Consider the following 26,180-nt stretch of genomic DNA (forward strand, 5'->3'; position numbering starts at 1 on the left):
GTCTGGCCCTGTCATTACAGGCCTTTAGAGGAACTCTTCAGACACACTCGCCTTTTCTTAAGATAGGCTTTTACGAGGCAACGGAACTGAGATGGTTTCAGCTGCTGTTTAGGTATTGATTGGACTTCTGTATTTGACTGAACAGTAGGGTTTAGTTTTTAGCTCGTTTTTTTATTAAAGGTTAACTTCATTTGTAAGCTGTCTTTTATTATGATGATTTGCGTTCCTCTCCGTTTTGGGAAGCTGCTGTGAGTGGTGTTTTAATAAAGTGAAGTACAGTGGTCAGCTACAAATAGGCAGCTTAACTCAATAGCAAGGCAGCGGAAGGGAAGCGGAAGCTAAGAATCCATCTCTAACTCATTCACTTGTTTTCCTGCCACTGATCTGTCTTAGGGCCAGTTCTGTGTGGGGTTGATTGATTATATTACCAGAGGTAGATCTCAAATCTTCCATCTACTCAGTTCATTCTGCCCAAGAAAACCCAAACAGGTCCACCCTGTTCTGAACCAGTCCTGCAGATGGCACAAAATTGGGTGGGATAGCTAATACCCTGGAAGACAGAAACAGAATTCAAAGTGATCTTGATAGGCTGGAGCACTGGGCAGAAACCAGCAGAATGACATTTAACAGGGATAAATGCCAAATTCTGCACCTAGGAAAAAGAAACCAAATGCACAGTTACAAGATGGGGGATACGTGGCTCAACAACACGACAAGCGAGAAGGATCTTGGAATTGTTGTCGATCACAAGCTGAATATGAGCCAACAATGTGATGTGGCTGCAAAAAAGGCAAATGCTCTTTTGGGCTGCATTCATAGAAGCATAGCTTCCAAATCCTGGAAAGTCCTATTTCCCCTCTACTCAGCACTGGTTAGGCCTCATCTGGAGTACTGTGTCCAGTTCTGGGCGCCACACTTGAAGAAGGATGCAGACAAGCTGGAGAGGGTTCAAAGGAGGGCAACAGAGATGATCAGGGGACTGGAAACAAAACCCTCTGAAGAGAGACTGAAAGGACTGGGCATGTTTAGCCTTGAGAAGAGAAGACTGAGGGGAGATAGGATAGTGCTCTTCAAGTCCTTGAAAGGTTGTCCCAGAGAGGAAGGCCAGGAGCTCTTCTCGATCATCCCAGAGTGCAGGACACAGAATAATGGGCTCATGTGACAGGAAGCCAGATTCCAGCTGAACGTCAGGAAAAACTTCCTGACTGTCAGAGCAACACGTCAATGGAACCAATGACCTAGGGAGGTGTTGGGTTCTCCCACTCTGGAGGCATCAAGACGAGGCTGGACAGCCACCTGCCAGGGATGCTCTGACCTGGATTCCTGCATTGAGCAGGGGGTTGGACTTGATGGTCTTGTAGGCCCCTTCCAACCCTACTATTCTATGATTCTATGATTTATTTCATTTTCCTCTCCCCAAAAGACGAGGGCACGGGGTGTGGGGCATCCCATGCTATCCTTGCAACGATCCTGTGAGGTGGGTTAGGCTGATAGAAGGCGACTGGCCCAGAGTCAGGCAGGGAGCTTTCTGGCTGAGCGTGGATTTGATCCCAGGTCTCCCCAGTCCAGGTTCGACACCCTGCATCAGTCTTCCCCAACCTCCAGATGTGTGGGTGTGCGTGCTGGCTGGGACTGGTGGGAGTTGCAGTCCACCACATCTGGAGGGCACCAGGCTCCACGTCACGCAGCGTGTCTCCTGCTGGCTCCCCCAGGGATAATCCCACAGCAAAGTGCAGCGGGTCACCGTGAACGCGGCAGAATGTGCAGTCCTCGGTCTTGCAGTAGACTAGCCCTAAAGCTGCCGGCATGTTGCGCCAGAGAGTTTGCAAACGCAGCCAGGAGCAGCGTGGCAGTTCCAGCCAGAGGCCATGGTTGAGAAGCCGCAGCGCCTCCAAGTTGCCCTGATTGGCTGCTCTGTGTCATTTGTCAGAGGCTGCAGGGCTGGCATCGCAAGCAGACCTGGTTGGGCACCGTGGGGCCCTGGACTGGCTCCTCCTCTTCACCTCTGCGACCCGCTTGTTCCCCTGCCCTTTGCTTTGGCCCAGAGGGAGGGGGCCCAGTACGGGTGTCTTGCCCAAAGGCCCTATAAAACCCGGAGCTGCCTCCGCGAGGATGGTGGTTCTCCTCCACCCCAAACCGCTGGGAGATTCCTCCCTCCACTTTCCAGGTTCATCAGGTTTCTAATCAGCTCATAAACAGATTCGGTGAAGGTTTCCACTCCCCCATTCCCCACCCCCACCCCCTTCCCATCTCCCACAAGTCAATATTACAATTTACTAGCCCAAGCACTTCCTATTGACTGCGGCCGGACTCTGGTCAATAAATCATGCCATCGACAGCCCCTGAGCCAACTGCGAGGAAAGATTATGCGGAGTGAACTGCAGGGCCTTCGCAGGGCCCTTTTCGCCCCTGGCAGGGGAGCTGCTTCCACCGTTCCCTTCGGGGTGGGGCTGGGGGGCTTTCCGTGGAATGGAATATCATTAGACAGCTCCAGGTTAACCTGGGAGAACAAGAAGGTTCCGGACCTTTGCCAGGCTGGCTGTGGGGATGGGCTTGCAGCCTGGTACGCAATGCTCTGGGTGTGGGAAATTGCGATGGGCATTGCACCCTACTGAACCCATCACTTTGTGGCACTCAGTACTGGAAAACACGGGGGGGGGTGACTGTGGGAGCTGGCAGGTGTCACTGACCTTGCTCCCCCAATTCTCTGTGTACAAGGCGGTTGCTGGATGAGATATGAAAAGAAGATCTTTGGCGCTGTCAGGATGTCAGTGACAATCAGCTTGACTTTATTTTTGTCCAGCTCCAGCCTTGAAGTTGCTGCTCTTATGCAGGGTTTGGCCAGAGTCAAGAGGACGTGGGTGAGCAGGCCAGAAAAGCATCCAGACCAGACTCCAGGGATGGCTGGAGCAGCTCTGTGACCAGGACAGGGTGCCTGAAAGGGTGTCCTGGGTTCAGCCCTTCCCAGTCATTCAGGTTCACACAATTAATTGATGGAATTCATTGTCGCAAGGTGTGGTGACAGCCACCAGTGTAGAGGGCTGCAAAGGCAGATTAGATGTATGTGTAGAGATGGAGGAGAGGTTCATCAACAGGTATTATTTATGCCATCTAATTGGAACCTCCATATTCAGAGGCAGTTTACCCCCTGCCCGAACACCAGCTGAGGCACACAGTATGGTGCCCCGCAGAAATGTCAGCTGTGCCCAGTGGCCAGGAACATGTTTCAGCACCAGTATGAAATGTGATATTTCCTGGGGTGGGTGGGGATGTTCAATCCTTACCCATGTGGATTCAATCCAGAAAACAGTCCTGGATCCTTCTCAAAAACATATGGCTTCATTTTACAGTCTATAAGATCAGAATATTGGGGTTGAACAAGGAATATGAAAATGACTCAGTAGAAGGACAGCAGTATAAATACTGCATGGGATCAAATCAAAATCAATGCTCTCTCTCCCAATTCCCAGGACCTCTCACCGCTTTCCTCCATTCTCCCTCATCAGCCCACCTTAGCTGACCTAACTCCCGCTCCCCTGCCTTCTCTCCTGTCTGCCTGGTAACCACCCCACTCCCTCCTGTTCCACCCCCTCCCACTTGGCCGCGCCCAACTAAGGTTCACATCACCATCCTTTGGCAAATAGGTTGTGGCCCTTCCTCTGTTGATCCCTGGTTTCGTAGCCTCGAGGCCTGATGCCACATCTACTTGGGGCTGCCCTTGAAGACTGTTTGGAAGGTCTGGTGGGCGTAGAATGCACCGGAACCCCTCCTGATCATGCAGGCTGATGGGCACACATGAAACCAAAGCTGCAGCGTCCCTCGTGCCTCCTGGGCTCCAAGGGAGGCATCTGTGCGAAGCCCAAAGCCATTTGCACCCTCCATGCTGGAAAGACCAGCCGCTCCACCCTCGGGGTCATGCTCCTGGAGGTCCTGAATTTCTGCAGGGAGCAGCACCAGAAGCCATTTGGCCTGTGCAACAAGGGCGTGTCTGGAGGAGCAGCCATCTCAGCTGCTGCCCCAAGGCCAAGGCTTTGTCCACAGTTTACTGCTCCTCTCTGCCTTGCCCCAGCCGTACTGGTAATGCATGAGCTTCCCAGGGGAGCTTCTGGCTGCCCACTGCTGGAAGACTGGGGCATGTGGACCCTGAGCCTGATCTCGCACAGGCAGTCCCAGCCCTATGCCCTCCTGCAGCGAGATGCACCATCGGGGTGGCCCAAGGCATTGTGTGGCCTGAGGCGGGGACAAGATGCCCCTCCCGCTGCTCGGATCAGCAGTGAAGTCTTTCCTCAGCACAGCACCCAAGGGAGGGAGGCTTGCTCGGGCGGCACAGCAGCAGCCGCCGGGCACGTGCCGCTCCAACACCTGGCCACCCCCCGCTTGCTGCTCCGCCCGGCTGCTGCCTGCTGCCCCCTCAGACAGTGGCTGCGGTTCAGCACGGGTGGCGCCGGTGTGCGTCCTATCAGCACAGCAGCATGGGGCCATGTGGGCCGGCTGTCTCTTTGCCTGCTCCCTCTCGCACAGCGCCATCTGGGACCTGTTGGGAGAGGGTGGCCACCGCCACTGTGGCACCAGCCTGCTGTGACCCAATCTGGAGAGGGGGGATCTCGCCTAAGTTGCTCATGCTCTGGTGACACCCAGGCTGGGCTACTGTAGGGCACTGTATGTGGGGCTGCCTTTGAAGACGGTTCAGATGCTTTGGCTGGTGCAGAATACAGCCGCCCAGATATTGGTGGGGGCTGGGCGGTCTGCTCATCTGACACCAGCTGTATTGGTTGCAGGTGTATTTCCAAGCCCAACATAAAAGTGCCAGATTTAACCTTTAAAGCCTTCAATGGTTTGGGCCCAAGCTCCTCGAAGGACAGCCTTCTCCTGTTCTAGCCTGCCTGCACTCTTGATGTCATCAACAGAGGCCCTTGACAGATGCCACAGGTAGTTAGGCTGGTGAGTACAAGGGACAGGACCTTCTTGGTGGTAGCCCCGCACCTCTGGAATTAGCTTCCTTCAGGGGTTCATCAGGCCCCTTCTTTGCTGGTCTTCAAGAAAGCTCTGAAGGCCCATCTGTTTTCACTGGACTTCACTTAAGACTGGGCCGTTTTTATTAGTGAGACTTGTTTTTATTGATTTTAATTGGCAATCTCTGTTTTTATGGATTTTATTGAAACATGTTTTATGGATTTTGTAATTGTATCCACTTTGCATGTTTCTTTAATCTTGTATGCCTCTTTGAGAAAGTTCCATCCTTAAAGGCGGCCTAGAAATAATTTTAGACAGACAGGATGGGAAGATTTTGTGCGCATGATGCCCAGCAGCTGCTGCCTGAGTTGGCCACCTCACTCTGCCTAATGCAGGGGTGCAGAACCTCTTCCAGCCCGAGGGCCGAATTCAATTTCAAAGAAGTTCTCGGGGGCCGCATCCCAGTGGTGGGCGGGGCTAAAGGTGAAAGAGGTGGGACCAGAATACCAGAAATGACAGCAAAAGTCAGCTCAAAGCTCTTCCCCCAGTAGCTAAGCCTGAGGCATTTCAGCCTTTTAGAATGAGGCCTGAGGCTCAACACCCCTTGCTCAATGTTAGGGCCAGCCCTGCCACAGAAAACCTGGGGAGACCCAGGGTCACGTTGCCGTTTCACCACACGGTGGCACCTTTGTGAACAGATTCACCACTTGGGGAGGGTTTCTCTCTGCGAAACAGAGGCCTGGTCCTCCCACCCTAGAAAAGTGAGCAGGGCGCCACTTCTGCCCTACCACAGGCAGCGGAGGAGTGCAGTATGGGGTTGGGGGGAGGCCTGGAACTCATCTCCTGCTTTATTTTAAAGGACAGTTTATTGATGAGCTCAGCCAAGAGGTCGTGGGAGATCGGTGTCTGGCTTTCTCTGGATTGCTCACATGGTTGTCCAGTCATCCCGAAGGGCCTCGGGGCGACTTTACACAATAGCCTTTGTAATACAGAGGGGAAAGTCGTCATTCCTCCACTTGCTATGAAGATAAAAGTGGCAGATTTTTCATGATACATTGTTGTAACTGGCTTCTAGCACTTGAGATGGATGAGAGAGGAAAGCCCCTGAATGTAAATGAAACTGGGAGGTATCAACTCCAAACAGCAGGACTTGTTTGCCCTGAACTAATTATTACCGTAATTTGCAATACTATGGTAGACAGTAGGCCTTTTGCAGTGAACAAATCCCATCCCACCAGTAGGATGGTTGCAACATTGCCATTTTTTTTTTCTGGCAGGGCTCCTGTGCATTTAACAAAGGGAAGACAGCGAGAAATTCAAACAAGTCAAGCTTCCCTCAGCATGCAAATGTAATGATAAAGAAAGCAGCATCTGTTGAATTGGTCTGGCTTGCAGCTGCTGAACTTCTGGGGGGGTGCTTCAGAGAGCACATAGCCATTTTGAAACAGCTGCACTGACTTCCAGTTTGTCCCTGGGCCCAATTCAAGGGCCGCCTTCTCCCATGCTGACCACCTCCCCATTCAGTGAGAGCTGCTGTAGAAGTTATTCGGCGGGGCGCGGGGCCTTTTCCAGGGTGGTGCCAAGCTTTGGGAAGTCCTTCCCAGGGGAAGGATGATCCCAGCGCCAGCACCAGGTTTCTGAGGGCCTTGGGCAAAGCGCCCTCACCGAGCCTGCCTCCTCACTGCCTGTCACCAGCTGCTGTTGCTCTCCTTCCTCTTTCTCATCCTCGCTCCTGCTTGCTTGCTTGACAGGGAGCAAGCAGGGCGTGGCATCTGCAGCTCCCCCTTCTCACCAGCACAGCTGAGTGGGTAAGAGGCATAGGAGCAAGCGGGTCGCAGTGGTGGTGAGGAGGAGCAAGTCCAGGGGACGCTTGACAGCGGGCCCCTGCTGCAGTGTGGCCCTTGGCAGGTGCCTGCCCATGCCTCCCCTCGCTGCTGGCCCTGTATGATCTGCCCCTTCATCGCTAACATTCCTTTTCACAGAGGGCTGCTGGGGATGCATTCTGGGAAGGAGGTGTAGCACCTTCTGGGTGTGAAGCGTGCCAGACACAAGAACAAAGCCAAAGCCGGTCAGGTGTGTCTGAACAGCAATCATTTTAATTGTCAAAACGTGCCAAAATTCAGAGCAACGGAAGGAAACACGTCTCTTGCGTCTGATTCATCATTTAAAATTATTTCCACTTTTATTTTTATCTCATTGATACTTGCATTCATTCCCCTGAGCGCCACAATCCAGATCCCACACAGTGCACTGGACTGACTCCAAAACGTACAAGAAAGATGGAGAGAAACATAGAAGAGAGAACAAACCAAGCAGAAGAGAAGAACGAAGGCCAGTGGGAAAGGACAGTACGCACAAAGAGGGAGAGGTAATCAAGCACTAGCACAGCGGGGGAAGAACTGCAGAAAGTCAGAAAGACACAGAGATGAGATCGTCGGCCGCTTCCTTTTCCCTCCTTAGTGTGCTATTGTTCCTACGGCGTGAAAACCAAGTGCCCAACGCAGTCCATTTTTGGTACAAGAGCTTAAAAACTATAACCCGCAGTAGTACCCAAACCCTGGTCTTGCCCATGTTAGGATCTTCCAAAGGCTCTTTGACGGTCCTCTTCTGGAGGCAGTCTGAAGGTCCATCCCGAAGATGGGTATCCCCACGAGGCACCAGCTGCCACCCATCGACAGCACGCGTGGTCCTGCCGCCAACGTGGGATTCCCCAGGACCAACACAGGATGTGGCTCTGGAGCTCAGGCATGGGAAGAGCATTTCTTTGGTCAAGAGCATGATCGTTTGCAATTGCTGGGGAAGGAACATCAAGGCAGAAATGAGGAACCCACCCATCTACCACTGCCTGTCTCTGCCATCGGCTGGCATAACTGTGCTGCAGCATCCGCACTGGTGAAGAACCAGCAACACCATTAACAGTGTCCAGGTGTTGGTTTCCCTCCCCCTTGTTCTGCTCCCCACAGGTGCTGTCCACAGAGCAGCCCCACTCATTGGCACATCTTAAAAGAACATGAGGTAGATGAAGTAGGTCTCTTCTTTGGTGCATTCATCATTTTGCACTAGCACAAAATAGATCCCCCCCCCACCAACCCACCCCCAAATCCAGTGATTCAGAAGGAGACAAAATCCAACTGCCTCCCTCCATAGCTGTCTCACCATGGCCAGAGGCACGCCCACCCACCACCCCTGTCCTGCTCCGCATGGGTGGCGTAATGAAAGTGCGCCAATTGTTATCAGCCTGTGTGCTCGTTTCCTGATGGGTGCCCCATTTCTCATCAGGCCAGTGAGGTGCTGGGAAAGAGGAGGTGTTTGTGTTGAGGGGAGAAGACAAAGAAAGGGGGAAATTGCAGTCCTAAAGCAAGTCGGTAGCACAGCTCCACAGTGGTGGGGTATGACCAGGAAATCCATTTCTATGGTCAAGTGCAATCCATCTCCCAAGTCTCACCTCTGCTCCGCTGCACACCGATGCCCTTCCAGAGGCTCCACCCAGCTCCATTCTGCTCTAGAAGCCTCATGACCATCTTCGTCTCAAAACCTTCCACTCCCACCCCTCCCCTCCTTTCATCCCCATATCTGCCCCGCATCCACTCCCGCCCCCGCACCTGATCTTCCTAGGCCTCCCCTTCTCCATCTGCCTTCATTCTGCCCCCTCGATACTCCCACTGTCTACATCCCAATGTGCCGTTATCCCTAGTGTCAATGCAACCTGGGATTCCCCCCCCCTGCTGCCCCACCACTCCCCGCCAAGGCCTTTTGTTGTCCATTGCCACTTGGGAGCTGCAGCCATCAGCGGAATGGCTGGACCCAGGAGAAAAGGGCCGGGTGCAGGAGAGCGCGAGCAGGAAAGGACGGTGTAATGGTAAAGATGGTGGCATGTGTGAAGAGCATGCTGTGCATCCAGGCAGAGAAGTGTGTGCATAACCGGGGAGAGAGGAGGACGAGGAAGGACCCGCCCATCCCGCCTGCACACTCCCGCCCGCCGTGGTGTCTTCTCAGGCGCCCAAACGGAGTCCAGAGTCCAACCTCAAAGAAGGTCGCTGGAAGTGAAGGAGAAGCTGCCAGAAACAAGGGTCCCACCGCCGGCCCAAGGTTGACTCCACCTCCTCTGCGAGCCCCTCGAGTCCTCTCCAAAGCTTTCCTCTCCGGCCTCCACTCCCGCGTGTTTCTCCCTCCTGCCCTCTTCCCCACCCAGACGCCCCCCTTGCCCGCTGCGACACCCGGCCGCCCTGAGCCACAGGCCCAGACGCCCTCTGCTGGGCCCCAGTGCAGGTGCGCAGCTCTGCTGTCCGAGGACTCTGGCAGCAGGTCAATGGGATGGGGGGGAGGCTCTTGGGACGTCTCCCCTCACGGCGAGGTGCTGGCCGGAGTGTGACCGCGCGATGCTGTGGACAGCAGCTGGCTCTGGGATGTCACTGGGCTGATGTGACTATGGGCGCCCCCAGCACCACCAGTGAGTCCAGACCTTCGGGCAAACAGCACACCTGTGGGGGCAAGAGGGAACCCAAGGTTACACCCAGACCATTTGGCTCCCACAGATCCTGGAACATGGTTTCCCAAACTCCTCTGGGCAACCCAAGAAGGGGCTACTGCTCACCCCTTCCCAAACTGGCTCTGAGATGCCCGGCCTGCCGCAGCCGACCCCTCGGCCCACACAAGAGCATCCCTGCTCCCCCTTTCTCCTCCAGTCCCAGCTCAGTTCTTGGATGCCTTTTGCAAGACATTTCAGACACAGCTGTGATGGCCCCTTCCTTCCTGATCATAAGACCCCTCTCCCATAATGCTGTGAATTCAGGGAGAATCACCCCATATTTGCAATGTTGTACTTTATGGGTTCCAGCTGGAACAGAGGGGCATTCTCAGTTTCCATTCTCTCTCCCTTGCAAAATAAATAATTTTTCTATGTGTTTGCCCTATTCAGGAAAATGCATCCATCAGAGAGGTGGGAGAGCTTATGACGAATGATCTTCCACGCAGAGAAACAGGCAATAACACAGGATACCTTTGCAAGGGGACAACAGAGGAGGGGTGTGACATTCCAAATGGGGGTGGGGGGATAGAAGAGGTTGGGGGGACCAGAGATTGGGGTTCAGGATTAAGGTAGGCACTAACACATGTCTACAGCTAAAGCCTTGGCCTTAACGACTTCAGTTGCCCAGTGGCGAGTTAAAGGCACTCTGTACATGCTCAGAGGCCCCATCCTGATACAGACGTCAGCTCCTGTGATGGAGCCCTGGTATCAATTCAGCTTGGGGTAAGGCAATATTGCAGTGTTCTGGGTTTCTAAATATCATAGTAGAACATCTCTTATCTTTGAGATCGTTTGCCTGTTTTTTAAAAGAAGAGGCCCATGACGGGAAGGCTGGTGTTCAATGGGTGGGCTTACAAGAGTAATTGCATGTGATTCCGCCCCCCGCCCCCCAGCACAACTTACGTCGCCACCTTTTCCTACGAAACCCCTTGTTGACTTCGCTACCACAATGCCTGCCAAGATGGCTCCAAATGGCCATGTGCCAGAGACAAACCCAGATGTGCACAGCGCAGGCAGCATGGAGTTCTGCCACAGCATCTGGACAGAGGGAACTGCAGGCTCAGCTCCTCTCCCCCTGCCCCGCCCCACCCCGCCCCCCTCGCTCCAACGTGTGGCATGCATCATCCTCCGAGGGCCTCAGTCTCGGGAGCCGGGCAAAGGGCGATTCCTCGGGCACAATGGGACCCACTGCTTCATTATGATGGATTTTATAGCAAAGACATCAGATGGCAGGGAAGGATCGGCAGCTGGGGCTGCGGCTATAACTTATTGGATTTCCTGCCTGCAATTACACGGGGCGAGCGGCCCTTCTATTTACCTGTGTAGACAACTCCATTTATTTCTATTGACATGTTGATGCTGCTAATGCCGTTGGTGGACAGGTTCAATGCAGCTTCCTGCCTGTCATCTGGAAGGGGAGAAGAAGAAATGCCGAGAGGGGTGTTAGCAAGGCGGCCACTGGCCAAGGGAGCACAGCATGCACCCGTGAAGCAGCACCAGTTCGCGCCACCAAGCCGCACTTTTGCGGTGTGTACAGCAAACGGGTTGTCCGAATCATTCCTCACAAGGCGAGTTCACCACTTTACATGGGACCACGCAGTCAAAATGAGGGTGGCGCAGCAACTCCAGGGGAACGCCGCGGCAGCAAAGCAGCTCGGAGACTCTTCTGCGAACCAAGAAGCCGCTGGGCCAGATCTCGCTTCTGCCATGAACGTGCTGGGTAGCCTCACTATCAGCCTCTCATCTGCAATATAGGGATAGTGCTGACCTACCCTATGGGGTTGTTGTAACAAATTAATGGATATGAAGCACTTTCAGCACGCTTACAGCGTGATACGAAAGCTAAGTATGATTAGCTTCCCAGTGCTGATAAATCATTTAGAAATTATTGGAATCCTTTTGTAAAGATACTGATATCATGCGTTGTATAATCTCTTGTTAAATAGGAAGGAAGGAAGGAAGGAAGGAAGGAAGGAAGGAACCTGGGACTAGTTTTTTAGATACATGGACCCCGGAATAAGCCCCCTCCCACCAACTACCTGGCCCTCTAGAAGCACCATTCACTTCTGCACACTCAAGAAAGGTGTGTGAGTCACCCCCCCACATACTTAAAGCCCTTCCCTAAACTGACTCCTCAGCACCCTTCGCTAACTTCCACTGAGCTGCAAGTTCTCGTCCAAAGCCCACCGGCCTGGCTCACAGTGCAACCCCACCCCACCCCTTGTGCTGCCAGCAGCTTCTCCCAGCCATGCTGCTGCTTCCATGGGGGAGGCACCGCACACCCTGAGGAACAGGTGCCTCCTCCCCCTGAATCGGAATAAGCGTCACAGGGCTTTCTGCATGGACACTGGTGGCCACGGCAGGCTGGAAAGGTCCAGGAGAGGCAGCCCGGGCACTTCCCCAGACTTCCTTCTGCCTTGGGGAACAAGGCACCGCAGTGGCCGAGGGTGACGGGGATGGGGCTGCCCTCACCCTCTTCATCTGCTGCTCGCCCCAGCTGAGCAGGCAAGTGGCAAATGGCACCTTTGCTGCTCCACTCGGGGCGATTCAACAGGAACTGAAGGATGGAGTTCTCTTTCCCCTCCATGCACACACACATGGATTCCGCAGAGGTTTCTGGGCAGAGCACTGCTTGGAAGGGCTGCATCACAGAGGTAATGGTGTGACGCCAGTTGACTGATCTGGCTTGAGGATACAGAAAGCCGCCTTGCACCAGGTTTATCTGTCTAGCTCAGCATCGCTTACGCCAGCCTCCCCTGGCCCATGCAAAGCAGGTGCTCCACCGCTGAGTCGTGGCCCCTCCTCCAAAGGAGACCTTCCTGCAAAAGAATGCTGGGAGCTGCAGTTTGGTGAGCTGCTGAGATCCACTGCCTTCCTGGGCAGAACTACAATTCCCAGAGTTCCCCGGGAAGAGGGAATGGCTATTAAACCAGGTATGCGTCTTTTCTACACGAGACTGTTAATCGGCTGTATCTACTTTTGGTTTCTTCACAGAACTGAGATGTGTTTCCTTATTTTCCACTACATAACCTCTAGGTGGCACTGTGGTATAGCAGAATAGTGCAGATACACAAGTGGAAAAAGCGTTTTCTTTTGCTTTCATAAATAACACCACATTTTCCCTGCTCTAAAAAACACTTGCCAGAAGTGCTCTTTAAAAACAGAAGTGAAATGGGAGGATCACGATGTTGTCTAAGGAACCCATAAACAACAAATGCTTTGTGCAGAAAAGCTCTATGTGGCAGAAACTACTCGCCTCCACGATTGTTGATCTTGATGTTGACGGGGAACTGCGAGGCCATGGCCAAGAGGTTCTGCTGGAGGGCGTGCTGAACCAGGCGCTGCTGTTCCTCAGCCACCAGCGCCATCTTCTTCTCAGGCGGCTCGCCAGTTTCCAGCTTCTCCCGCAACTGCTCCAGTGCAGCTGCCTGAGACGCTGCTGCTTGAGCCGCCACCAAGTGATGCCCGGCTAGGCTGACGGGGATGGCGATGCGGCCAGGCACTGCCGACGAAAGGATGCTCTCCTCTGCAACAAGAAGGTGGGGAGGAGCCTGCTAACTGATATGAAGGGGGAGGGGGGAGGGAAGGGGGGGAGGCCTCTGTAGGAATCTTGCACCTTCTCTCTCTGTCACGCACGCACACACAACGTCACCACAAATGTATCTGCACAAGTGCCATTCTGTTGCAATGCTTAACATTTTGGCTTTCTCCTTCTTTAACCTGGTTCAGCACCTTGACTGTTTACGGCAGAACTGTGCCGCCTCCTCTCACCCAGAGCTGGGGCCATGTCGCACTTTACCGTTTGTACAAATGGAAAGCACTTCTGGGTAGAAAACAGGATGGAACCCACGTGTAGACTATCACGTCTCACCATCACCATGGGGTGTATTTCGCTGTGGGGAGCGACAATGTTAGTGCTACTCAGAGTAGACCCTTTGAAATGAGTGGGACTTACGTTACACTAACATTGGATACAACGTTGTGACTGTCACTTTCCACCACAGAAATGCCAAGGGAGCAAAATGCATGTAGGTGTGACTGTCGGACGTGATGATGGACATGCAGGGTTCATGTTTGTTCATCTCAGCAGAAACAGGAAGCGGGTGGGGCATGATCCTCAATGGGCTGTGAAAGCTTCTGCCCTAATAAACGTGTCTTCAAAGTGCCACAAAGCTCCTTGTTGTTCTTCTGCAGCGGACTAGCAAGGAAACCCCTCTGGAGGCCTTACATAAGAATGTAAGACGAGCCCTGCTGGATCAGACCACGGGTCCATCCAGTCCAGCCTTCAGTGAGAGGCTTGCTTAGTTCTGGGGTGGGGCTGCGGCAGGGGCCCACAACCTCTTTCACCCCGAGGGCTGAATTCCACTTCAGAGAAGCTCACAGGAGCTGCATTCCAGTGGTGGGCAGGGCTAAAGGCAAAAGAGGTGGCACAAAAGCCAGGAAACTACCCATCAGTGCTCTAGGGGACGGGGTGGGGCCAGGAGAAAGGGGTGTGGCACCCTGAGGAACCCTGGAGGGCCCGATGTGGCCCACAGGAATGAGGTTCTGCACCGCTGAGCTGCGGTGTAATGCATTCATGCTCCTACGGTAGCCTGAAGTTGTGAAGGGGGAAGGGGTCGTAGAAACGAGCATCCACGTGGAGACTGGCCATCGCAGAGATGGGCTGCGTCCAGAGGTGCGACCGTCCTGCCTCATTCATGGCATTTGACAGAGGGCCCAGATAGCGCCATCTTCCATTTGTGACCCTTCTGCGTTCTCCCACTGCTTCTTCCATCTTTTTTCTTACCACAGAAAATCCATTGAGGAGGGTAGGACAAAATACCTGCCCAACCTTCTGATGGGTAGTGCTAGGAGTCCTCTGTCTGGTCCTAGTCCTAGTCACAAAGAACAGCACAGGACACTGGGGCGCTCTTTCCAAGCTCTGGACTTAATGACCTTATGGGGGCCCTCTCAGGGATGTAATAGCTTTATAGGCCAGGGGGGCAGCGGGGTGGGTGGGCAATGCTCTTAGATGACCATGCAGTGGAAGCAGGTGACACTGACGTCAGTGGGGTGGTGAATCCACACCTTGGAGAGCTCCTTTAGAGTTCTGACTGGTTCTGACTGAAACCCGGAGCAGATTCACCACCCTGCTGACATTGCAGCCACCAGCCTCCACTGAGGCCAGGCCATCGTCCATGAGCTTGATGGGACTTTGCGGAACAGTTGCTGCTTCTCTGATAAGCTACAAACCATTTTTTTACAATGAAAGCTGGAAGAGACAGGTCTCTGCCCCAGAAAGCTTGCAGTCCAGAGACAACAAAGGCAGGAGTTAGGAGACGGAGACAAGGAGAGCCACAGAGCGAGCGAGGGCAGGGGAGCTGTGGAAAAGGCCACGCGCCAAGGGATCGCCTTAAAAGAGGACGCGCTCTTCCTCATAATTACTTTAAAGCAGGGGTGTCAAAGCTCTTTCAGCCTGAGGACCAACCTCCATTTTGGAGAAGGTCTTGGGGTGTCACATCCCAAGGGTGGGCGGGGCCAAAGGTAAACAGGGCGGGGCCAAAAATACCCCCCAATACCAGCATATTTTAGCTTGAAGCTCTTCCTACCCATAACTGAGCCTTAGGACAGGCAATTCAAACTTTCGGAACGGGGGGAAAAACTGCACAATAGCCGGGACGCCATCCAAAGATCAGCAGTCGGGGGAAGAGGGTGGGGCCAGGGGAAGATGGTGTGATGTCCAAATTGGGACCCCAGGTGGGCTGGATTTGGCCCCCAGATGGGCCAGTTTTGAGATTTGGCCCTCGGGACTGAGGTTTAACACCCATGCTTAAGTTGTACTTGTCAACTGTTTTTATACATGGGAGAGTGATAAAAAATACAGGGGCGAGGACGTATTTCGGCACAATGCTCAGTTCTGCTCTGAGCAGCGCGCCTCTCCTCCTCTCCTTTTGCCTCAAGCCCTCTTCTCCTGCTACCCAGGAGAGAGCAGCTCCAGCACCTCCCTCGGCCCAGCTTGCAAGTGCCCCTGCTGGCCCGCCAGCCCGCCACCAGGCCGGCCCACTCACCCTTTTTGATGGCGTGCACCTGGCTGATCTGGCTGCAGTTGTGCGTGGAGATGGTGAGGGAGGGCATGGGGATCTTGGGGGGAGACAGGACGCCCACCGGGGTGCCCACCGGGGAGTAGTTGAACAGAGCTGTCCCAAAGGTCTGCCGCCGCCCCTCCCTCCGGTTGCTGTCGATGGCTGCTTGCAGCTCGCCGGGGGAGCTGAGCCCACGCTTGTCGCACTCGTAGGGGTAGAGGTATTTCATGTATCTGCCACGTGGAGGGAAACAAGAGGGCAGAAACTGAACAAGGACCCTCCCCGTCGGAACACAAAATGTCAGAACTTTCTCCACCATTGGGTGCTCTGCACCTTGAACGGCTGCATGACAGGCAGAAATCCAACGGGGGCAGCTCCCTTCTCATTGCATCAGGGAAGACTTGCACCTGCAGGACTTCTGCCTGCCATGCCGCTCTTCAAGCCATGGCACCTCATTGGTGGAACAGTGGCGACACGCCTTCAAAAGCGGGACAGAAATGACCTTCCAGTTCAGTCGTGGCCTTCCCCTACCTCCCAAACGAGAATATTCAAACAGCTTGCAAGATGAGAGGCACTTGGGGTATAGGGTTCCCGCATGCCCTTCTTTACAGAGTACAGTCCTCTATTTTGGAGAGCTGGCAGAGGACAGTCCTCTATTGAAAGGAACCCCTTGTGTAAGGGCTGTCCAGTCCAAAGCCTGTCTAAAGATGAAGAGCCCTAAGGACAGAGGGAACGCCAGGCCTTGGAGCTGAAAACCAAGAGGTGGCAGCATCTGTACAGCAGACTGAGCAGGCAGGCACACAGGACACCCAGTCCGTCCTTTCCACTAGGGTGAGATGCCTTGTATTGCTATTTAAATGAAACGTATTATTTCCAAATTTGCCCCCCTGTGTATAAATGTTCATATGCAAATGTTATGCAAGTTGCTCTCCTCTTTTTGTCCTCTTTCTCAGCCCTGAGCAAGTGGCCACCCTACTGGGGCAGGCCCGAGTGCCTCACCCAGCCAAAGGCCGAGGCCCCAAAGGCCTCCAAGCAAGAGCCACTTACTGGGTGCGGAGCGTGAAGGCCGCGCTGGTGATGGAGGTGGGCAGGTTGAGGCCTTTGGTGATCTCCCGCCAGATCTTCTTGTTGATGACTTCTACCAGGCCCCCCTTCTCGGTGACCAGCCGGTAGAGGGTGTAGAGGTCCAGCACCTGCTTGGCCATGATGGGGATCCGGTTCACGGGGGTCCCTTAGGGGAGGAAGACAGGCAGATGAAGAATCATAGAATCACAGAATAGTAGGGTTGGAAGGGGCCTACAAGGCCATTGAGTCCAACCCCAAGAGCCAGTCATTCAAGGTGGATGTTCCTGGAAGGGCACCATCCTATGCCTGTTCAGACAGAAAAAAGGTCCCACAACTCCCAGCATTCCCCAGCCAGCGTGGGGAATGCTGGAAGTTGTGGGACTTTTTTCTGTCTAAACAGGCACAGGATGGTGCCCTAAGAGGAGTAGCGGGGCCAGCCTTTCCCAATACATCCACTGACACTCCCCACACGCATCCCACTAGAGATGTTCTTGGGTTTCGCAACAAGCTGGCAGCCAGTCATTCAGCCGCAGACAGCTCAGATGTTTGTTTGTTTGCTTACATGTATTTATTTCGGTACATTTATACCCTGCCTTTCTCCAAATATTTGAGGCAGCTTACAACAGGAACAAAAATACACAAGCCAGTCACGTTTGCTGGGGAATGCTGGGAGTTGCAGGACTTTTTTTCTGTCATAGAAAAACATGCATAGAATTGTGCCCTTGAGCAGCAAGGGGCCGTATGGACCTTGCTCGGGAGACTATTCCAAATCTTGGAGGCCACAACTGAAAAGACCCATCTTGAGTACCCCCTCACCCACCATATTTCTGATGGTGTGTGGTCCCAAAGCACAGGGTCTGAAGAGCAGCAAATCTGTTGGTCAGGCTCATGAGGTAGAAGATACTTCCAGAGATATTTTGGTCTGAAGCCATTTAGGCTTTTAACCATCAGACCCAACAACTTGAATGAAACCTGGAAATAAACTGGCAGCCAGTGTAGCTGGTATACGATTGGTGTAACATGACCTAGTTGACGGGCTCCATTTTAGACTCTGGGAGCCACATGTTGCAGCTACGCAAGTTTCCGGACTGTCTTCAAGGGTGGCCTCACGCAGAGCACATAGAGAGCCAAATGAGATCCAGAGAGCCATCCATTCAAGCCTGTACACATTTGGTGACTTGGGGTGATTCTCTGTCTCCCAGCCTCAACTCTCAATCTGTAAAATGGGTTTAAAAATAAAATAAAATAAAATAAAAACAGAAACAATCTTTTTTTTCTTTTCTTAAAAAAAACCTAAAAAAGCTTAAAAGGCATAAAACATCCTTGCAGGCTGCTGTTGTGTTTGTGGCTGAGTGAGAGAAAGGTTATATATGGCGTCACGACTGATAATCAGAGAGAGGCAAGGCTGAGTGTGCCAGAGTTTCGTGGGCATGCAGGCAAAGTGTGGAATGTGTTATCAGGAGCAGGATTTGGCCAATTTCAGCTTTCATTTTTAAAAGGCAGCATATTCCTAGCCCTTATCTCTGGAAAGATCTGCTTCAAAGCATATGGCCAATGCATGCTGAACTCTCTGATGCCAAGGAATGGCTGGATAAGATGTTCAGTGGGTAGTGGGGCAAACCTTTTGCCCTTCCCTATGACTGGCAAAACCAGAACAAATTACGCAGAATATTAAAAACATAAAACAACATTAGACAATTTAAAAAATCATGCGAATATACTTCATTTGTACCTGATGCATGTGGGCTGGAAAATTTAACTTTTCTTGCCACATTATTTTGGCTACCCTGGTACCACAGTGTCTATAAAGCCCTAAATGAAGGTCACGTCATGTATTAAAACTTAGAAAATGTGGGCCTATTGTACGATATTTACTGTGTTCTTTTGCAAGGAAGTATTTCACGATGAAAGATGGGTTCCCTCCAGTAGAGGGAGACAAAATCTGAGAGAATGGCTATAAGAATGTGAATCGGGACAGATCAATTTAGAAATTGCAGCATTAAATACATATACATATACATATACATACATACATACATACATATATATCAGGGCTGGTTAACCTCTGGGATAAGCTGCCTAGTAAAAGGGTGAGGTCCTCATGAGGAGGATCTTTCTCAATGAAAAGTTATGCTAAATGCAAATGAGCGAACCTGAAAGAGCGAAACGTAGAATCAAATCTGCACACGTCACTGGGCGCGTCTCAGACCAAATGTCCCCCCACCTGAAGGACAGCCTCACGGCCCACCAAACCTTTCTTGGGCCATTCCAGACTCAACTTTGCGGGACCCTTTGCCAACAACCAATCAGCGCCCACAACTCAGTGGTGAAGCCACGTTCCCTCCCATTATCTCTGCCTTGCCTGCCACACAGTGTCCGTGTTCCGTACAGCGCCTGGCATGCTTCTGATGAGAAATCCAATGCCGTGCAACATTGTTTTCTAGCACCAATGAAGCAGAGCACTTGCATGCACACCTGGGGCCTCTTAATTTTCTCAGCCGGGCTGCCTTGAGCCCCATTCACTTCATCCGAATTTACCCAAATGGGGATAGAAATCCAGGCTCTATTTAGACTTCCTGCTCAAGAACACTGGGGGCATCTAGAGACCAGGTCAGTCTCTTTGTCAGTCCAGCCCGGGATTCTCTACTCTGGCCTGGTTCACAGGTCACAGTAACCCAGGTAGTTTTCTCAAATCTGGGTTACTGTGAGTGAGGACATCATGCCAACCAAGGTGTCCCTGGCTTGATTAGCATGATATCTGAACCGGGAACTCTGGCTTGTCTCTCCTAGATGAGTCAGAGTTATAACCATGGTGTGTTCTTGGCTTCTGACTAGCTTATTAGGAGAGAAACAAACCAGAGGTCCCTGTTTGAATGTAATGCTGGACAAGCCACCAGCTGAGGGTTCCTGGCTTGTTTAGGTGGCCTCTCTGGCAGAAGAAGCCAAGCAGGAGCGATTGAGCAGCATGAACTAGAACACCAGCTCACTCACAGTAACCCCAATTTTATTTTATTTTATTTTTAAACGGGGTTGCATGACATCCAAATGGGGTGACTCTACATGAGCAAAAAACCCACCCCAAACCCACATCCTTTCCGGGACTTTCTGCTTTCGGTTTCTTTGTGGGATTAGGAGGGGCTCCTTTACATGACAGACATGTGATCTGAACAGAGGAAGCCCCTCCCTCCCTCCCTGACATGTGCGCAAAGGAGCGGGGGGGGGGGAGTCTTGTTTTCATTGCTTAACTTGTGCTGAACTGTTTCCTCGCAGCCCCCAGGAAAGCTATGACTTGCATCAGAGTAGACATAAAATTGTGCTGTATGTCTGCAACCCTCGGCACACTTACTTGGGAGTAAGCCCCACTGAACTTAATGGGGTGCTCTGAATCAACAAAGAATGATGATTTTGTGCTTGGTGGGATGAAGGATCAGATCTGTCTCCCTTCGTTGCAGGGAGGCATTTTATCCTCTTCTCCTTCTGATCAAGAAATGTGCTCAAGCATTTACATGGCAGACATGTGGTTCGAATAGAGGAAAGTCCTTCCTTGGCAAGTTCATAGCACTACGGCAGCATTTCATACTGCCGATATCCTGCATGCATGCATGCATGCTTTCATTCATATACATACATACATACATACATACTCCAGCTTTTCTCTGATCTTTTTGAAAGCGGAATATAAATGGGAAAAGGCGTGGGAGACATCCTGGAGGTTGACAATGTCGGGTCATTGCAAACTTCCGTGAGTGCCCAATCACGAGCGTGCCACGAATCGCTCGTGTAGAGACACCCAGGGACTCTGACTACAGTGGCTCTCGGTCATCTTCTGGGACCTTCCACACTGGCTGTGCGCTCCACCAGAGCCAGGGCACTTCCCCTAAAAAGACTGGCACAAGAGGGCTCGTATGTCACTCTGGTATCCAGCATCCAATACACTGCACTGGATGATTGCCAGGCGTGCTGCGATGCTGGCTACTTCAGTGCAGCAGCCCTTCCTGGCAGGATCTGAGTGGGGGCATAGTGTTGGACGGGGGGGCTGCAGTGGGCCCCAGGAATGCCCTGGCGCCTGCCGCCTCAGCCCTGTGGCCAGAATGGGGCCCTCCTTGCGCCGTGCCTCACTGCTCTCCCTCCTGGGCAACTGACTTCATTCCTCACCTGCTCACTGCTGCCCGAGCGACAAGGCGCATTATCAGCTTACAAAACTGCCAGCGTGTCAGAATGCGTGTTAATCTCACTCAGGCTCCCTCTGGAAATGTTTACGACACTCACTTCCATTGGTGACGGAATGATTTCTATTACGGGGAGGCAGCAAACGCGACCAGCGCCTCAAGAGAAGAGGGGGCACTGATTGGGAAGGGGCTGCTAATGGGGGGTGTTTGCCCGAGGAGCGGCTGCCATCCACTGATAAAGCCCCATTGAGCCCCAGCCAAGGGCTGGATTGCGCCTTTCCAGTGGGGAGCAGAAGTCTGGGAAAAGGCCTCGCTCGGGGACGGAGCCGGCCCTGCTGCGCCCCCACCCGGGATTTCGTTGCCAGGGCAGCTTGCTCCGGTCAGTGTCTTGACTTTGAACCACCTGCTGATGGGAACCTTCCCCTCTCCACCTCCCGCCCCCAGTAATTAACTGACCAGGCCTGCGTGATAGCATACCCCCAGTTTTGGATTGTGGGGACTGCAAAACAGGGGTGTTGCTGCATCAGGAATCGATGCCCCAAGGCAGAGGGACCATTCAGCGCGTGGCCGGTGGCGTCTGAACGAGGGCACAGGCTCGCCTCTCCCGCTCCCTTCTGGCAACTCTTCACCACTCCGTGCTGGGTGGGGGCTACGGCCCCCACACGGCAGGCAGCAGGCCACCATCGGTCCACCTAGACCCAAGGTGTGGCACCCCTTTCAGCCCGAGGGCCGCGTCCCATTTCGGAGAAGCTCTCAGGGGCCGCATCCAAGGATGGGTGGGGCTGAAGGCAAAAGGGTGGGCCCCCAAATACAAAACATACCAGCCTATTTGAGCTTAAGGCATTCCGATCTTTCAGAATGGGGGCAAAACTGCACAAATGCCAGGAAACCACTAAACCATCAGTGCTCAGCGGAAAGGGGGTGGGGCCAGGGGAAGGGGTGTGGCCATCGGGGGAGCCCCAAGGGCCAGATTGGGACCCCATGCCTAAAGCTCGGCACTCCTGACTCAGGGCAGTATTTTCACCATGGCTGAGCAGCAGCAGCAGCAGCTCTCCAGGGTCTCAAGCAGAGAGAGATTGTTCTGCCCTCCAGCTACCCCAAGCCCTTTTAACTGGAGATGCCGAGGGGTGCCCAGGTCTCGGGGGTGCGTTTGCACAGCTGAAGCTACTGCGCCAACTGCGCTGTTCCTGGAGACGTCGGATCTGGCCATGGTCACGCAGGCCTTCGTTGCATCCCGCTTGGGCTACTGTAACACGCTCTATGTGGGCTGCTTTCAAAACCTGTTCAGAAACTTCCGCTGGTCCAGAATGTTGCAGCCAGACTGTAGATCGGGTCCGGTTACATGGAGCACGTGACTCCCTTGTTACAGCAGCTTCACTGGCTACCAGTCTGTTTCCGGGCGGAATTGAGAGTGCTGGTTATGGCCTATAAAACCCTATACGGCTTGGGACCAGGCTACCTGAAGGACCACCTTCTGCCATACTAGCCTGCCCGGTTCTAAAGATCTTCTGGAGAGGCCTTCACTCTCAACTGGCAGTGCGAGAGGGGGCCTTTTTGGTGGCCGCTCCCAGGTTGTTGAACTCCCTCCCAAGGGAAGCTATGGTTGCTCCCTCTCTGCTGTTCTCTTCTGCTGGCAAGCAAAGACCTTTTTATTCAAGCAGGTCTTTAGAATGTAAGCAGGTCTGTTGGGGTGGATGCTGTTGTTATTCTGTTATTGCTGGGTTTTTAATTGTTTTAATGTATTTGTTTCATTATTGTTTTAATCAAGTTTTTTTTATGATTGTAAGCTGCCTTGAGTGCCATATTGCTTGGTAGAAAGGTGGGGTGCAAATCAAATCAGTAAATAAAATCAATAAGGGCTGGATCTTCTGCAGGCAAAATATGCGCTGTATGATGTGCCGCTGAACCATCGGTCCTCCCTCCTACTGCTGAAGGTGGCTCACCTCCCAAGAGAATAGGGCCCCCCCAGGCTCTTGAATCTCAAGCCCCCTAAGCCCAGCCTCTCACCGAGAGCAGGAGCCTGGCCGGTTTCTGCTGGCGAGCCACATGGCCGTGCATTTCCCACTCTGCCTACAAGCCTGGCTCAACATCTAAACTGAACACATTTCCAATAAGCCTGCAGCATCGACAGCCCTTCACAGCACATCCAGGGCTAATTAACAGCCTCTTGGGTCACCGGGACAAGAGTCTGCAGTGCCACAGCACCGCTTCAGCACCTGCTGCCTGCAAGACAGGGATGGGGGGGCTCACAGGGCCCCCGGACAAAGCTAGTCTGCCGTGCCCTCTTTCCTGGGCCCATGGAGCAGGACAGTGGCCAAACCCCGCATAGCTGGGCTATTGGAGCGGGCTACTCAAACCCCACCCAATGGGTCGTAATCCCTTCTTGGTGTGACCCTCCCTTGTTAACCTCTGCTGAGTCTCAGTGGCTTTACACGGCTGCTGGGATTTGCAGAGGGAGCCCCAAGATGAAATTAGAGCATGAAAGCCCTTCCAAGTCCACAATCTTAGATTGGGGGAGGGGGGAGGCCTGAGTGCTACTACACGGTCTTATGCCTGTTATTGAAGGTTTATATAGGGGGCAATTTTGCATTAGAGAAAAGTCAGAATTCCACACCAAGGTATCCCATTCCCAACCACTGCACAATGGAATGCTGGATTTTGAGGAATGCTGGTGCCCTCCAGATGGGTTGGACTCCCAGCATCCCCTGGCCAGTATGACCTGTGCAAGTTAAGCAAATGTGTCTCCAAAAGGGTATGTTAGGGCTGCAAAAGGTACAGAACAGGGCAAAGCCATCAGGGTTCTAGGGTGTGAGGCGTGAGCAGTGACATGGCCAAGTTTACAGATGACACCAAATTATTTCAGGTGGTTAAAACAAAACAGGATTGTGAAGAGCTCCAAAAGGATCTGTCCAAATCGGGAGACTAGGAGAATGGGCAGTTAATGGCAAATGAGGTTCAGTGTAAGCAAGCATAAAGTGATGCACGTTGGGGCAAAAAATCCCAACTTCAAGTATAGCCTGATGGGATCTGAGCGAGCGGTGACCAACCAGGAAAGAGATCTTGGGGTTGTGGTGGACAGCTCAGTGAAGATGTCAACCCAGTGTGCGGCCACTGTAAAAAAGGCAAGCTCCATGTTAGGCATAATTACAAAAAGAATTGAGAATAAAACTGCCAATATGATACTGCCCTTATACAAATCTATGACGTGACCACGCTTGGAATGCTGTGTCCAGTTCTGGTCACCAAACCTACAAAAAATATATATATTGTAGAGCTGGAAAAAGTGCAGAAAAGGGCAACTAAAAGGATCAAGGGGCTGGAGCATCTCCCCTATGAGGGAAGGCTACAACAGCTAAGATTGTTTAGTTTGGAAAAAAGGAGGATAAGGGGAGACAGGAGAGAGGTGTACAGAATTATGTGTGGTGTGGAGAATGTGGATGGGGAGACATTTTTCTCCCTCTCTCACAATACTAGACCCCAAAGGGGTCATCCCATGAAGCTGATTGGTGGGAGATTCGAGACAGATAAAAGGAAAGATGTCTTCACACAGCACAGAGTCAAACTATGGAATTCACTTCCACAGGATGTAGCGATGGCCACCACTTTGGATGGCTTGAAAAGGGGGTTGGACAAATTCCTGGAGAAGGCTATCATTGGCTACTAGTCCTGATGGCTACGTGCTCCCTCCAGTACCAGAGGCAGTGAGCCTGTGTACAACAGTTTCTGGGGAACATGGGTGGGAGGGTGCTGTTGTGCTCATGCCCTGCCTGTGGGTCCCTGGTCAACAGCTCGTTGGCCATGATGTGAAGAGAATGCTGGACTAGTTGGACCCTTGGTCTGATCCAGCAGGGCTCTTCTGATGTTCTTAGGGTGTGTCCCATACAAGGAGCAGCTATAGTGTTTGGGGCTTTTAGTTTACAGAACAAGGACTTCCTATAGGTTTATAAAATGATGCATGGTGTACAGAAAGCAGAGAAAGAGACACTTTTCTCCCACTCTCTCGCAATACCGGAACCCAACAGGATCATCCCATGAAGCTGAGTGGTGCAAGGTTCAGCACAGACAACAGGAAGGGCTTCTCCAGACAGCCCATCGTCAGACTCTGGGATTCGCTGCCAGAAGGTGTAGCGACAGCTGCCGACTTGGACAGCTTCAAAAGGGGATGAGACAAATTCGCGGGGAAAGATGGGTCTATCGGTGGTTGTTTGGAACCTCCATATTCAGAGGCAGTCTATCATTAGATCTGAGTTGCCCTTCGAGCAGCGGAGGCTGGTTTCCACAGTGTGACGCTCTGCTGTGGAGCGCCTTGGAGAGCTGCTTTAGAGTTCTGACCGGTTCTGACAGAAACCCAGAGCAGATTCACTGCCCCACTGACCTAGGAGCCACCAGCCTCCACAGCCTTCATGGCTTGCTAATGGACTCCCAAGAGGCGTCTGCTTCTCCACTGCAGGACGCGGGATGTTGGATGAGGTGGGACCCACCATGGTCTGTCCTAGCAGGGCTCTTCTTATGTTCTTTGGCTTATTTGGAACATATCTTTATTTTCTCTGCTTCTGATGGGAAGGGCAAAGAGCCTCCATTTCTGACTATTGATAATCTCACTCAGCTTGTCATTCTCCAGCATCTCACATTTATCCACGCCCTGCCCACACACAGCCTTAAGGACTAGTAACTTGATTTTAAAGACAGGCAGCAATCTTCCCCAAATGCCCTTTTCTGTGTCTGCACAGTGGGTGGGATTGCCTGATTATAGTGGGTGCCTAAAATCCACATGCTGTGACTTACAAAGCCCACCCCCTCCTCCTGGGTAGGCATAGGAAAAGTTGCAGTGAGGAGAATGCATTTTGCATAAGCTCAGAAGCACGGTCTTCATGAGTAGGCTGCAAATTCCAGAAAAAACAGGAGAAGGGAGGAGCCACTTATCCAAGACACCATCAGCTGCTGGAACCCATTGCCACAGGATAATGCAAGGTGTTCTAAAGCCAAAAGCAAAACATAGCTTTGGGGGTGGGGGAAAGAATGAGATGTTTCTTTGTTTGGAAGTCCCTTCTCTGCCAGATGACACATGAGGCAAAATGGGGAGCAGTGGGGTGGCCCATGCGCCTCCCTCCCCACATTCCCACCAGCCCCAGAATTGTCTGGCGTGTGGTGGACTTCCTAGGGCAGGTCACGGAGGCCGCTGCTGCCACTGACAGGAGGAGTAAAGCTCTTTAATTATGCCCTTCCTTTCTTCTGGGTGGCCATGAATGGAAGTGGGAAGGGAGTTGGGGAGCTATCGAAAAGCCATCCATCTGCAGCAGAGAGGCCATCGGGGCCTCTCCACTCGACTCAAACGTGGCTGTCACTCAGCGCCGCTTTCTCGCTCCTCTAATTTATGGCCCCGATATTGGCTTGGCTGCTCCT

At 52.6% G+C, this 26,180-nt stretch overlaps 1 protein-coding gene across 1 annotated transcript in view; it reads right to left on the reverse strand.

The window, feature by feature from the left end:
* Positions 1-7,028: 7,028 nt before the first annotated feature.
* The window catches only part of ARID3C (AT-rich interaction domain 3C), a 33,831-nt gene continuing 14,679 nt past the window's right edge, over positions 7,029-26,180 (reverse strand). The window contains exons 6-10 of the mRNA XM_084841314.1: positions 16,591-16,774; positions 15,529-15,776; positions 12,738-13,007; positions 10,800-10,889; positions 7,029-9,434 (exon numbers count right to left, since the gene is read on the reverse strand). Coding sequence (XP_084697440.1) covers positions 9,298-9,434; positions 10,800-10,889; positions 12,738-13,007; positions 15,529-15,776; positions 16,591-16,774 — 929 coding nt within the window. The 3' untranslated portion in view covers positions 7,029-9,297. The remainder of the gene's footprint in view (positions 9,435-10,799; positions 10,890-12,737; positions 13,008-15,528; positions 15,777-16,590; positions 16,775-26,180) is intronic.

The sequence above is a fragment of the Heloderma suspectum genome, chromosome 2 (genome assembly GCF_057233095.1).
Source record: "Heloderma suspectum isolate Gila_16-S chromosome 2, 16-S_ref, whole genome shotgun sequence".
NCBI classification, from domain to species: Eukaryota; Metazoa; Chordata; class Lepidosauria; order Squamata; family Helodermatidae; genus Heloderma; species Heloderma suspectum.